Raw genomic sequence first — 15,176 nt, forward strand, 5'->3', positions numbered from 1 at the left:
TGTCTTGTTTAATGCATCTTGGTCTGAATTCTACCTTGTCTAACACCAGAACTGCAATCTCTGCTATTATATTGTTTGACTTTCCTCTGTATACTCTTGGCCCTCCTTGCATTTTTAGTCTTTCTCATTCACTTTATTTTACATATGTCTCCTGCACACAATATAAAGCTGGGTCTGACTCTGAGCACCATTCTGAGAATGTTTTTCTTTCAATAGGTAAGTTAAAACCATTTACATTTATTAATGTAAATTACACATTTGGTCTCAACTCTCTCACATTATGTTTTATTTACTGTGCTTTCCATATTTAGTTCATCTCTTTCTCTGTATGGTCTGTTCCTTGATCTTTTTGTTCCTTTGTTAATTAGGAAATTTTGGAATTTTGTTTTAGTGGTTACCTTTAACTAACGTATTTTCAAATGTCCTTAATTTACCTTTTCCTCATTTAGGCTTCTCCTATTTGGTTTATCAGTTTCAGGTGATATCCTTTGATCCCATCTAAGGATATTATAGGAGGAAGGGGGTTTGCTTCCTGGTTCCAGTGTGTTTGCGTGGCGGGCTCCTGCAGCACTCCCATCTTCTCCATTGCCCATATCCTGAAGAGCCAGACAGCCAGTAGTATCAGTAGCCAGCGCTGCCACCACCCTCCCCCACCTAGGTGGTTTTGTAGCACTCTAGAGAGACAGTTCTCCGGGAACAGCTTTCCATAGAGGTACCCTAGAAGGCAAATTTCTAGCATGTTCCACTGCGTGGTACCACAGTGACTTCTCTCATCCAGTGAGCCACAGCTATGCCCCCTCCAACAAGATCTACCCACATCTCCACCTTGAGGATGGGGGAGGGGAGGTCCTTCCTTGGGTTCTCTATCTTAGCTCCAGTGTAGTGGCTTCTCCTTACGTCTGCTCTTATACTCTTTAGAGTTCTCCTTCCTTTTGACTAGCCAATCCCCAAATACTCTAATCCTGTACTACAGTTAACAATTATATTACACTTTCAGTGTTCAAATTACTGCGTGGGTTCTCGCTCTTCACTGGATCCAGACCGATACCATACTATTCTACTCTTGTCTCCACCTTTGCTTTTTGTCTTAGATTGATCATTTCTTGTTTGGATGAAGCTCTTTCTGTGATGGATTCCTCAGGTAGGGCTTAGGGTTATAGTATTTCCTGAGTTCTTGCATGCTGAACACTGTTTCAGTATAATCTCAATACCTGAAAAACAGCTTGTATAGATATAAAACCCCCGTTCTTATTTTCTTTCTTTGTACTTTGCTGTAAAGAAGTATGATGCAAACTTCACTTTCTTTCCCTTGTAAATAACTCGGCCTTTTTTCTGGAGGCTCAGAGGGGTTTTTCTTTATTCTTAGAGTGTAACAGTTTGATTAGAATACATCTTAGAGTAACCAATCTGAATCAATTTTTCCAGGAAAAAGGTAGGCCCTTTCAATATGTAGGTTCAGGTCTTCTTTAATTTTTGGAAAACTTTCTTATAATTTTAATTATTAATTGTTTCATTATTTTGTTCATCTTCTTCAGAGACTCCAATTATACATGCATACATAATTCACATATACATACTGAAACTTTATTGACTATGTTCTATATCTAACAGTTCCTTTCTGATACTTTTTAACCTTTCCTAATATTTATTTTTATTCTCTTGGCTGTTTTTATTTCTCTTCTCAATGTCCCTTATTATATTTTCAGTTAAACCTATGGTCCATCGGGCACCCTGGAATTGAGTCTGCAATTGAGATTATTTTGTTTTTCTTCAATTTTTTCTTGAGTTTAGGCAATTCTATTTTCACATCTTCCTGTCTACTGTGCATTTCTAGTCTGACTTTTAAAATTTATGATTCATGGGTTTTTTTGCATATCTGTCAATACTCGTTTAATTCAAGTTGGGTTGTTGTGTAATAGTTTTCTTCTGGTTAGTCACTGATTTTGGAAGAGTTTTCAGTAGTTAAAACAGTTTTATCCTCATCTTTGGTTTTTCGTCATATAGAAGCTTTTTATAGAGATTGAATGCTGTTTCTTAATCATTTGAAATATCTTATATTTACCTGGACCAGCAAAAACAGGAGGTCCTACTTTGGCAGGAATCTTGGGTTATGAATTTTCTGTTGACATAGTGAAACACGGTTTCTTTAGTAGATGAGCCTGTTGCGATGGGATGGGAGACTGGTGTGTCTTTTGACTGCTTCTCTTCTGTTTCTGTATAATTCTGAATTACAACCCCCTCACTTCCTTCTTTTCCTTCAACATATGTCTACCCTCCCCCAAAGGTAGTTATCTTCTCAAGAGCGCTATCTCTAGTCCCTCACGCTTTCAATCCACTCTCTTCCTTTGGATTCCCCAGTAGTCAATGTTCTAATCAAGTATGTCTTAGCTCTGTTCTCAGTATTTCCCACTCTAAATTGAACTATCTTTTCCTGGAGATGATTCTGACTATGTTAGGCCCCCATTGCCTTCCCCTTCCTAAATGTAATTTCTACTTACATAAAACTATTCATTCTGTATGGGTCAGGTACTAGCTCTAATGATTTCGGGTCTTTATATCTGAACATGTAGACAACATATAATTGAAATCTGTGGTATTCTTGACGCCCAGTTATGTTTAAACATGAATTATGGGTGGTTTGGTTTGGTTTCCTTTTTGATCTATATGTTTCTAGAGAATTTATTGAAAGATTGTGATTTAAATCATCACCATTATCCTTGGGAGCTTATATAGTTGACCCCTGAACAATGCAGGGGTTAGGGGTACCAACCCCACACACCCCATGCACTCAAAAATCATGTGTAACTTTTGACTCCCCCAAAACTTAACTACTAACAGCCTACTGTTGATCTGACGCCTTAATGATAATGTAAAGAGCTGATTAACACATATTTTATATGGTATATGTATTATATAGAGTATTCTTATAATAAAATAGGCTAGAGAAAAGAAAATGTTAGTAAGAAAATAATAAGGAAGGGAAAATACATTTATAGTAGTGTACTGTATTTATCGAAATAAATCTGTGTATAATGGAGCTGTGCAGTTCAAACCTGTGTTGTTCAAGGGTCAACTGTACTTTTTAATAGCATACCAAGATGTTTCTAAATAGTGATTCATAAAGCAGATTGAGAATTATACAGTACTAAGCAGCTATAAAAAGGAATGAGAAATATCTTCATACTACTAAGAAATCAACTTTAGGATATTTCATTAAATGGAAAAAAGCAAGGTTAAGACAAATATGTACAGTATACTGTCATTTATATAAGAAAGTGGGAAATACTTATGCATATATGTACACACACACAGACACATACATACACATAAATATATTTGTATTTTTAAAAAATGAAGTACAAACTATAAAATTAAGAGAAAGTGGCTGCCTATGGCAGAAGGAATAAGGTGAAGGGGATTTCTCTGAATATATTCTGTTTCATAGATCTGACTTTAAGAATGATGTGTATCACACACATATTTATAAAGGAACATTTCTAAAAAGCAATCTCTAAAAATAAAAAAAAATACAGGGGTGCCTGGGTGGCTCATTGGTTGAGCATCTGACTCCTGATTTTGGCTCAGGTTCTGATCTCAGGGTCCTGGGATTGAGCCCCACATTGGGTTCCATGTTCAGCAAGGAGTCTGCTTGAGGATTCTCTCCCTCTTCCTCTGCCCCTCCCCCATTCACATGCGCGCGCTCTCTCTCTCTCTCTCTCTCAAATAAATAAGTCTTTAAAAAAATACAAGTGAACCTAAGTTTATATCAAGTTGGTAGCACTGCCTCCCAGAGAGAAACCAATCCAAACAACTTGTAGCACATTATTGACTATACTTCACTTTAGGGTAAGAAAGAAAGAAATGCAAGTATCTCAAACGCTGCCGGTGACTATGATGGTGGTGAGTGTTACTGCTATTCTGAGACTGATGGGTGTGCTACATGATAAAACAAATGAGCTACTGTATTAGTGGTATGGACAACCAGGGTTTTGTTGTGGGACGAAGGAGATGCAGATTTAAGACAGCAAAGATAAAGTAAACTAAAACACCATTTATCCTGAATTTTAGTAGGAAGTATCAATATGAACTAATGATTTTATCTTTAATAATAACAATAAGGCAGTTCCTATCTATGCCAAAGAGACATAGAAAGAACAACCAACCCAGTAGCACTGAGCCCTCTAGTGTTCAGATTATAGTCTCTAAATATCATTTCCCACTAAAAGGAACCCAGGCACCTAAAAGAAATAGCCGATTTCATATTTGGGGCAGATAATATACAAGATGAGCCTGGAACATTTTGAAATTTCGAAAATCCAAGAGAGCAATCAAGCAATAAAGAGTCAGGAGACCATCTGATTAGGCTCCTACACAGCCAAAGATGGGACAAATCAAGAATCAATAGGGACGATCAATGCAATGAAATGAAACACGTCGAATATGTATGAATTCTTAGGTTTATGATACTAAACAGTAACAAAAAAACTGTCCTTAAATAGTTTTGGAGGATGGTAGCAAACCAATTCATCATTTTGAAAATTGGTAAAGAATCAAGCACTTAAGCTTTCTTCCATGAATGATATCCTCACAATAGCCAAATAATTGATGGAAATTTATTTTAATAGACATATTCCATTTAATTTATGTGGATGGAATTATAAGATTAAAATTTCCCATTTTGCAACCATAATGAATTGATTGATCTAAGTCAGGGGTCAGCTAATTATAGCCAGCAGGCTGGTCATCTGTTTTTGTAAATATAAGATTTTATTGGAACACAGCCTTGCTCATTTGTTTATGTATTGTCTGTAGTTGCTTTTGTATTACAATGACAAAGCTGACTAGTTGCCACAGAGAATGTATGGCCAATAAGCCTGAAAGTTTTGCTGTCTAACCCTTTTAAGAAAATCAGTCAACCCTTGATCTAGACCACAAGCAGTAATGGCTGCTTCATTATAACAATGAGAGACAACGAGACCATATATGCTTCCTAAAAGAAGTAAACATCACCACCTATGAAATATTCTTATGAAAAAACTGAACCTGAACCTGATCAAGCCTCTAGACCTAGCTGCCTATTTCTAGGAAAGAGAGAACAGAGAAACATGTTAAATGATACCACGGAGACACAATTGGCAAAATCTAATTGTGGGGGATATTAAAGATAAATTATTTAGGTTTTTTAACAAATAAATTGTGAGAAAAAAATAAGAGAAGGAGAACCCATAGATTAAAAGAGACTCAAAGGACATATCAACCAACTGCAATATGTGGATCTTATTTAGATCCTGATTCAAGGAAACTAATAGAGAGAGAAAGAGACAGACAGACAGACAACAGGGAAAAACTTAAACAGCGAGTAAATATTTGTTGATATTAATGAATTATCATTAGTTTATTTACATATGATAATATTATGATTTGTTTAAAAAATATTAACTATGAGACACAGATACTAAATATTTAATGATAGAATGATACAATGTTTGGGCAACTGGGCAGGAGGGGGCAGGGAGTATGTGTAGGTGCAAATAAAACAAGATTGACTATGTGTTCGTAATTATCAAGGATAAAGAACAAATGGACATTCACTGTGCTATTCCTTATACTTTTGTATATGTTTGGAATTTTACATTACGAATAAATTTTTTAAATGGGGGATAATATTCAGTAACCACCTTTGGATCTCTCGCAAATGATACCTGTCCTCTAATGCTCAATTAATTTAGTACAATCTTCTGAAGGGAACATAGCCCATAGCTCATAACCCTTCTCTCTCTCTCCTCTGTTGAGACTCACTGCAATAGTGATTGACAGTAATTGATGACATGGGCTAAATCACTGAGGTGGAAAAAAAGGATAAGTTTGATCTTGAGAAGAAAAATATAGTGGGGTTATTAGTTTAAATAAAATAATGCAAATGAATTCGAAGTGAGAAAATTACAAGGACCAAGTGAGAATTTAGGGGAAAGGAAAGAAGGAACCCTTGTAACAGTCATCCTTTCACTGGGAAATTTTCTCTCACCTCTTGTTATCATTGTAGGATTTGGTAAAAGCTCTGTAGTTTTTTGAGGCAGGTTAAATGTAAGATCTCCTTCCATTCACTGTCAGGGTAAATGAGAACTGACAAAGAAGGATGAAAGGTGTGGTTTCTAGCTAGAAAAAGGAGAGCTTAAGAGAGGCCTGGATATTATAAGTTAATGTCCAGATTTTACAAGTCATTTCATTTTGGGTGGGCCTTTTCTTTTGGCCACATGAAAAAGAAGGAATAGGCAGGGGACCCAAGGCTTTCCCATAATAGGATGTACAATTTTGGAAAGATAACTAATTGGCTAAGGAGAGCCTGGGTCTAGTTACTCACCCAGAGGGGGCTGCAGCATACCCCCATTCTTCTCACAATTCCCAATAGGCTGGATTTCAGCTGAGTCAACCAGCCGCCAGAAGTCATTCTTGTTGTCGCTGCCATCAAGGCGGAGGCGGAGGCGGGCACCTGTCAGTCCAACTACTGTGGCAATACACGTGGATGTGGTGTTCCTGGGGTCCTGTGCTTCCAATTTCATGCTGATCTTGAACTCGTTGCTTGGAGGTGTGTAGGACTGAGAAAAACAAGCCATGGGGATTAGGAAGACTAAGAGTAAAGGGCATTTTCACTAAGGATGTTAAGAAATGGAATCTGACAACTTATGCTTTGGACTGAAATTGGTTATAGTTGGGCCCAAGGCAACTGCCCTGAACTATTCCCTAATTCTTAGGAAGGGTTTCATGTGAAAGAAACACCGGAAGGTAAGATGAGAGGGAAGAATTACTCCCACAGAAGCATCAAATATTGACTCACACCAGTAAGAAAAGCACAGCAGTGTCTCAAACGGTCCTGATTTAAATGCTTTTTCATCCCATCTTCTCCAACATCCTAAATCTCCAGGTATTGGTAACATTTTCTCAGAAATCATCCTATTAAACTTACATATCCTTAGTGTCTCTTCATGGAGCATTTCAATGTATTGGTTTGTATATTCACCACACACACTATTGGGGGTTAATATTTTTCTTATTTTGACATTAACTTATAAGTCGAGTCATATTTAAAAACAACTTTAAGTTAAACTGACATACCATTAACTATACACTTTGTTAAATCTTGACATATGTATATACCCCTGACACCATATAAATCACACACGCCCTTGAAGCCATCACCACAATCCAGATAACGAACACGGACACACTCCCAAGTTTTCTCATGTCCCTTTATAATCCCTCTGTCTAGCCCTACCCAGACCCCTGGCCCCAGGTAAACCCTGATCGCTTTCTATCACTGCAGATTGATGGTTTGCATTTTCAAGTCTGAAGGGAATCACAGAGAATGTACTCTTCGTACGTGTCGAGATTCTCAGCATAATTATTCTGATATTCATCCATATTATTGAATATGTCAATAATTCATTTCTTTTTTTTTTAGAGACTTTATTTTTTAGAGCAGTTTTAGGTTCATAAGAAAACTGACAGGAAGGTGAAGAGATTTCCCATATACACCCTGCCCCAACACATGCACAGTCTCCCCTATTACCAACACCCCCCACACCACAGCGGTCCATTTGTTACAACTGATGAATCTATACTGACACAGGATAATTGGCCAAAGTCCACACTTTGTGTTAGGGTTCTGTCTTGGTGTTGTACATTCTGTGGGTTTGGTCAAATCTATGACAGGTATTCGATCAGGATAAAACAAAATAGTTTAACTCCTTAAAAATCCTCTGTGCTCTGCCTATTCATCCCTCACACACTCAACCACTGGCAACCACTGATATTTTTAGGGTCTCCATAGTTTTGCCTTTTCCAGAATGTCATATAGGTGGACTCGTACAGTATGCAGCTTTTTCAGACTGGCTTCTTTCCCTTAGTAATATGCAGTTAAGTTTCCTCCATGTCTGTTCATGCCTTGATAGCTCCTTTCTTTTTAGGGCTGAATTATATTCCATTTAATGGCTACACCACAGCTTTTTCATTCACCTACTGAAGGGCATCTTGGTTGCTTCCAAGTTTTGGCAGTTTTGAATAAAAGTTTTTGTGCAGGTGTTTTAAGTTTTAAAATCCTTTGGGTAAATACCAAGGAATATGACTACTAAGATTGAATAGAAAGAGTATGTTCAGTTTTGTAAGAAATCACCAAACTATCTTACAAAATGGCTGTTCAATTTTGCACTTCCACCAGTAATGAATGAGAGTTCCTTTTGTTCCACATCCTCGTCAGTTTTTTTGGTGGTATTACTGTTCTGGATTTTGGCCATTCTAACAGGTGTGCTGTGGTATCTCACTACTGTTAATTTGTATTTCTCTGATGACTTATGATGTGAAACACTTTTTTTGTCATCTGCATGTCTTCTTTGGTGAGGTATCTATTAAGATTAAGACCTTTGACCCATTTTTTAATCAAGTTGTTTTCTTTCTTATTTTTGAGACTTTAAGTGTTCTTTGTATATTTTGAATAGCATTCCTTTATTAGATATGCCTTTTGCAAATATTTTCTCTCAGTCTGTGGCTTGTCTTCTTATTCTTCTGACAGTGTCATTCATAGAGCAGAAGGTTTTAATTTTAATGAAGTCCAGCTTAGCAATTACTTCTTTCATGGATCATACCCTTGGTGTTGTATCTAAACAGTCATCACCACATCCAAGGTCATCTTGTTTTTCTCCTATGTTATCTTCTAGGAATTCACAGTTTTAAGTTATACATTTAGTCTGTGGTCTGTTTTGAGTCAATTTTTGTGAAGGGTGTAAGGTTTCTGCCTAGATTCTTTTTTTTTTTTTTTGCATGTAGCTGTCCAGTTGTTTAATAAGCACTATTCATTGAAAAAACTATCTTAGCCCCATTGTATTGCTTTTACTCCTTTGTCAAATATCAGTTGCCTTTACTTATGTGGGACTGTTTCTTGGCTCTCTATTCTGTTCCATTGATCCATCTGGCTCTCCTTTTGCAAATACCACACTGTCTTGACTACTGTTTCTTTACAGTGAGCCTTTAAGTTGGGTAGTGTCAGTCTTCCAACTTTGTTCTCCTTCAATATTATGTTGGCTATTCAAGATCTTTTGTCTCACCATATAAACTTTAGAATCAAATTCTCCACAAATGAACTTGCTGTAATTTTAATTAGGCTTGCATTTAATCTATAGATCACATTGGGAAGAACTGACATCTTGACAATACTGAGTCCTCCTATCCTTTTTTTTTTTTTAAGATTTTATTTATTTATTTATTTGAGAGAGCATGTGCAAGCAGGAGGACAGGCAGAGGGAGAAGAGAATCTCAAGCAGACTCCACACTGAGCCATGGAACCTAATGTGGGGCTCAATCACATGACCCTGAGATCATGCCCTGAGCCAAAATCAAGAGTCAGATGCTTAACTGATTGAGCCACCCAGGTACTCCGAGTCTTCCTATTCTTGAATATCACTCTCTATTTTTTTTAGTTCTTTGATTTGCCAGAATTTTGTAGTTTTCCTCATATAAATCTTGTATATATTCTATCAGATACATATGTCTAAGTATTTCATTTTTGGAGGTGCTAAATGGAATTGTGCTTTTAATGGCAAATTCCACTTGTTCATTACAGTATAAAGGAAAGTGATTGATTTTTATACATTAACCTTGTACCTTGCAAACTTGCTATACTTGCTTATTAGATCTAGGAGGGTTTTTTTTTGTCAATTCGGGTTTTCTACAGAGACAATTATGTCATCTGCAAACAAAGAAAGTTTTATTTTTTTCCTTCCCAATCTGTATATCTTTTCTTTTCTTGTCTTATTACAGTATCTAAAACTTCCATTATGATATTGAAAAGGAGTGGTGAGAGGAGACGTCCTTGCCTTGTTCCTGATCTTAGTAGGAAAGCTTCTAGTTTCTCACCATTAAGTATGATCTTGGCTATAGGATTTTTTTAGATATTTTCACTCCGCATAACTATGTTGATATTCATCCATACTGCTGAATGCATCAATTATTCATTTCTTTTTATTGCTGAGTTCATGTTGATAAACATTTTGTGTGTTTCCAGTTTTTGATTATTACAAATAAAACTTCTATGAACACCCATGTATGAATCTTTGTATGGAAAAAAGAATTATACATATTGCTGCTATTGTAAATGAGAGTTTCTCTTCCATTATGTCTTCTATTGAGTTACTTTTAACAATAGTACTGAGGTATAAAATTTTTTTAAAGTTATTTTTTTAAAGATGTATTATTTAATTCCTAACTTAGTGATCTTTTTTTTTTTTTTTTTGGCTCAGTAGTTTGTTGAAGTTTTTTGCCAAACTATATTTTGAAGTATTTGAATCATTTTATGTTTTCACCAGTAGTTTATGAAAGTTCCATTTACTCCACATCCTTGCCACTATTAGGTATGGTCAGTCTTTATGGTTTTACTTTGTATTTCCCTAATGAAGAAATGTTAACCATCAATTCATGTACTTACTTGCCACCCACGTATTTTATTTGGTGGTTGCTCTAATCTTTCAATCTGAATCCCTTTCCTTCATCCCACACCTCCAGCCTCCCTTCCTCCTTTCCTAATTTTTTTTTTTTTTTTTTTGGCCTGGTCACATTGGTAATACAATGTTGAATGGAAGTGGCAAGGGCAGACATCCTTGTCTTGTTCCTGACATTAAAGGAAAAGCATTTATACTTTTACCATTAAGTATGATATCTTTAAGTTTTACATAGACGCCCTTTAGGGTTTAGGACTTAGGAAATGCCCTTCTATTTCTTGTTTGTTGAGAGTTTTTATTAGTAATGGACACTGGATTTTGTCAATGATTTTTTTGCGTCTACTGAGATGATCACACTTTTTCTTCATTAGTGTGTTCATATGGTAAAACACTGATTGACCTATGAATGCTTAATCAACCTAGCATATTTGGAATTAAGTTCCACTCGGTCATGATGAATTATTATTACATATTGTTAGAATCAATTTCCTAGAATTTTTACATATATTTTCATGTGAGATGTTGTTTTGTAGTTTTCTTTCAGTATTTTTACCTGATTTTGTTATCAGAGTAATACTTGCCTCATAGAATGAGCTGGAATGTATTCCCTTTTCTTAAACTTTCTGGAAGAGTCTGTGTAGAATTTGCATTACTTTTTCCTTAAATGTTTGAAACAATTCACCAGTGAAGTCATCTAGGCCTGAAATTCTCTTTGTGGGAAATTTCTTAACTACAAATTCAACTTCTGTAACAGAAATAGTGTTATTCAGTGAACTCTGGTAACCTGTGTTATTCATGAAAATTATCCATTTCAACTAAGTTGTCAAATTTATGTCAAAGGCATAAATTTGTTCGTAATATTCCTTTATTATCCTTTTAATATTTGTACAATCAATAGTGATGGTATCCCTTCCAATTCTGACATTAGTAATCTATATTTTTCTCTCTTTTATTGCTGATTAATCTGGCTAGAGGTTTATCATTTCATATTGATCTTTGCAAAAATCAGCTTTGGCTTCAATGATTTTGTCTATTATTTTTCTGTTTCTTCTATTATTGGTTTATGTTCTGATCTTCATTATTTCCTTTCCTCTGCTTACTTTGGGGTTAACTCAGTCTTTTTCTCCCCCTCATTATTTAAAATGGAAGCTGAGGTCACTAAATGCAACTCTTCTTTTTAGTATCAGTGTTTAGTGCTATAAGTCCTCATGAGGATGGCTTTAGCAGCAATGCACAATTTTGAAATTTTCATTTTCGTTTAGTTGAAAATATTTTCTAATGTCCCTTTTTTTTCCCTCCAAACCCAAGAGGTATTTAGAAATGTGTTACTCAGTTTCCAAATATTTGGAGGTATTATTTTCCAGATAACTTCTTGCTATTAATCTTTACTTTAAATTCAATATAACCTGAGAACATACTTTATATTACTTATGTCCTTTTAATTTTATCAAAACTTACTTTATGGTCCAGAATACGGGTCTAACTTGGTAAATAGTCTGTGTGCACTTGAAAAGAATGTACATTCTACTGTGGCTGGGGGTGCTCTATACCTGTCAGTTAGGTCCAGCTGGTTGACAGTGTTGTTAACGTCTACTATTCATTTGCTGATTTCCTACTACTTGTTCTTGAATCAGAGGGGAGTATTAGTATTCCATCTATAAATAAATTTAGATTTATTCATTTCTCCTTATATTTCTATCATTTTTTGCTTCATGTAAAAATGTCTGACCCTTTTTCATGATGAAATTACCTTTTTTATCCCTGGCAGTGTTCTCTACTCTGAAATATACTTTGATATTAACATAGTCATTTTAGTTTTATTGTGGCTAATGTCAGCAAGCTATATCATTTTCTATTAACTTGTTTGTATTTTTATATTTAAAGTATAGTTTCTTGCAAGCAGTATATAATTGGATCTTGTTTTTTTATTCAATGTGACAATCTCAACCTTTTAACTGGGGCATTTAGACCATTTATAATTAATTTGATTACTGATATGGTTGGATTTAAGTCTACCATCGGCTATTTATTTTCTACTATTTTAGTGGTTGCTTTGATGTTTACAGTAAACATGTTTAATTTATCAGTCTATATTCAAGTAATGTTATACTACTTCACGTATAAGAATTTTACAAGAATCTTTCAACAGTGTATTTAAGGTTTCTCCTCTCCTGGGCATATATGTTACACATTTTACTTAAATATCTGTTATCACCTCTACAATATGATTATTATTGTTAACATGATTTTCTTTTGTAGAGACTTAAATAATAAGGAAAAACATCTTATGTATTTGCCCTTATAATTACAATTACCAGGGACTTTCATTCCTTCTTATAGATCTGTAATTCCATCTGGTATTGTTTTTGAAAGAACTTTTTACTGGGTATAGAATTCTAGTTGACAGCTTTTGCTTGTGGTACTTTCAACATGTTACTCAACTTTCTTGTTCACAATGTTTCTGACAAGAAGATATAATGTTGTTCTTACATTAGTTAACCTGTAATGTAAAACGTCTTTTTTCTCTGGCTGCTTTTAAGATGTTCTCTATTGCTAACTTCCAGCATTTATGATATGTGTTAATGTAGTTTTCTTCTTGTCTTTTATTTGGGGGGGATTCATAGAGCTTCTTCAATCTGTGGATTTACCGTTTTCCCCAATTTTGGAAATTTTTTAGCCATTATATCTTCAAACTCTAATTACATGGTCTTATGAAGTTATCTCATGGAAACTGAAGTTATCCTTTGGCTCACTGGTGTTCTTTTTCATCTTTTTAAGATTCTTTTCTCTCTTTGTGTTTCATTTTGGATAGTTTCTACTGCTATGTCTTCAAGTTTACTGATCTCTTCTGCCATTAATCCCATCCAGTGTATTTTTCATTTTGCAAACAGTTCAATATGGGTCTTTTTGTATCTTCCATGTCTCTGCTTAACTTTCAAACACATGGGATACATTTAAAATACATGTTTTAATGTTTTTGTCTGCTATTCTAAGATCTATATAGGTTCTGAGTCTGTTTCAATTGGTTGATTATTCTGCTCATGACTGATTATGTTTACCTGCTTCTCTACATGCCTGGTAATCTTTGACTGGATGCCAGACACTTTGACTTTTACCTGTTGGTTGCCAGTTATTTTTGCATTCCTTTTTGTGCTATGTTCTTAGATGCATTATAAGTTACCTGAAAACAGTTTGATCATTTTGAGTCTTGCTTTTATGATTTGTTGGGCAGGTCTCAAGAAGTGCTCATTCTAAGGCTAATTATTACCCACTGCTGAGTAAGATCTTCCCAAGTTATCCACCCTATGCCACATGAATTATGAGATTTTCCAGTCTAGCTGGCGGAATCAGGCATTATTCCCAGCCCTGTGGCAGTGTGAGGCTCTATTCCTTCCAATCCTGTCCAATGGTTTTTCTCTTGGCTTTGGGTAGTTTCATCATCTGCATACATGAAACAACATCACTTTGCTGAATACTTGAAGAGGGTTTTCTGCAGATCTCTGTGGTTTTCTATCTGTGCAGCTCTCTCCTCTTAGGCACTCTGTCCTCCAAACTCTAGCCACCTTGGTTTCCCCTCTCAGCTCTATCTCTTCAAATTAGGGAGCTGCTGGCTCACCCTGGGCTCCTCTTCTATGGGCCATGGTCTCAAAACTCTCTTAAGCAGTAAGCTGGGAAACCATAAGGCGCTCAACTCATTGTTTTTGATCTCTCAGAGATCACTGTGCTTGGCTGCCTGACCTTCAGTAACCTGAAAAACACTGTTTAATATACTTTTATTATTATTTTTTCCAGTGGGAATATGAATTTAGTCCCTATTATTTCAAATGAGCAGATGTCCTGGATTTGTATTTTTATTTAGAACACAGACACAATTCAAAGTGAAATGTTGACAATTTGAGGAAATAAACACTTGAATAATAAAGGAAGGAAGGCAGAACTAACTTCCTGATGTTTAGCAGCAGTTTACTTTTTTGTTCACCAGCCTTATTGTGTGCTGATATAGTCAACATTATGTGTGCATTATGTGGGACCCTTAATCCTACATGGGAAGCTCTGACTGACCGCTAATAAGGTCCTGACATACTCTCCAATGGAACGTGGTGCCAGTATTCTTATGGAAAGGTAAGACTGTGGCTGGGGTGTTGCATAAAGAGAAATGAATACTGCTCCACTTTCAAGCACTGTCTACGGGCTATAACTCTGTTTCCTATCTGTCTGAATTAAGAGCTATCATAAAAAGTGGGTATTGTTCCCAGTAACAAAACACAGCCTTGAAGAGGTTAAGAAAGGAAAAGGTGTTACTTGGGATGAAGTTGGAGAGACTGCCTGCTGCCAAAATTCATGAATTTTGAGCCTTGAGCTGTATTCCTCCCACAGTTTATTCTGGGGCCTTCAGGGGAGAAGTCCAAGGGCTTGTTTTGCTTGTCTAGGACCAGAACAAACCTACTTGCCTCCCACCTACTAAAGATGTTGAGAATCAATTACCTGCTTGAAGCAATGGACAGGCGCTGGGACTGAACATGTTTCTTTTAGGTATTTGTCCCAGGTAAAATGACCTGTAAAGGAAATAGAAATCTCTATCACAGTCAACTTCCTAAAAAGTGCTTTTGGGATGTAATCTACACTAAACATTAGGCCATTTTTGGACAGTTGTTTGAGTGTAAAAAAAAAAACTTCTTTTTCCTTATT

The 15,176-nt window shown here is 35.8% G+C and overlaps 1 protein-coding gene across 12 annotated transcripts in view; it reads right to left on the reverse strand.

Annotated features, from left to right (window-relative positions):
* The window catches only part of SCMH1 (Scm polycomb group protein homolog 1), a 176,580-nt gene that overhangs the window by 97,028 nt on the left and 64,376 nt on the right, over window positions 1-15,176 (reverse strand). For 8 of the 12 annotated variants that reach the window (XM_045799852.2, XM_045799849.2, XM_045799851.2 and 5 more), the window contains 2 exons: window positions 14,973-15,043; window positions 6,362-6,596 (listed from right to left, as the gene is read on the reverse strand). The exons of 2 other annotated variants lie outside the window; for them this stretch is intronic. In XM_045799852.2, the coding sequence (XP_045655808.1) occupies window positions 6,362-6,596; window positions 14,973-15,043 (306 nt within the window). The remainder of the gene's footprint in view (window positions 1-6,361; window positions 6,597-14,972; window positions 15,044-15,176) is intronic. 2 more of the 12 variants (XM_045799846.2, XM_087865778.1) reach the window with 1 other exon arrangement.

This window comes from Ursus americanus, chromosome 12 (assembly GCF_024610735.1).
Source record: "Ursus americanus isolate L20-20 chromosome 12, mUrsAme1.1.p, whole genome shotgun sequence".
NCBI lineage: Eukaryota > Metazoa > Chordata > Mammalia > Carnivora > Ursidae > Ursus > Ursus americanus.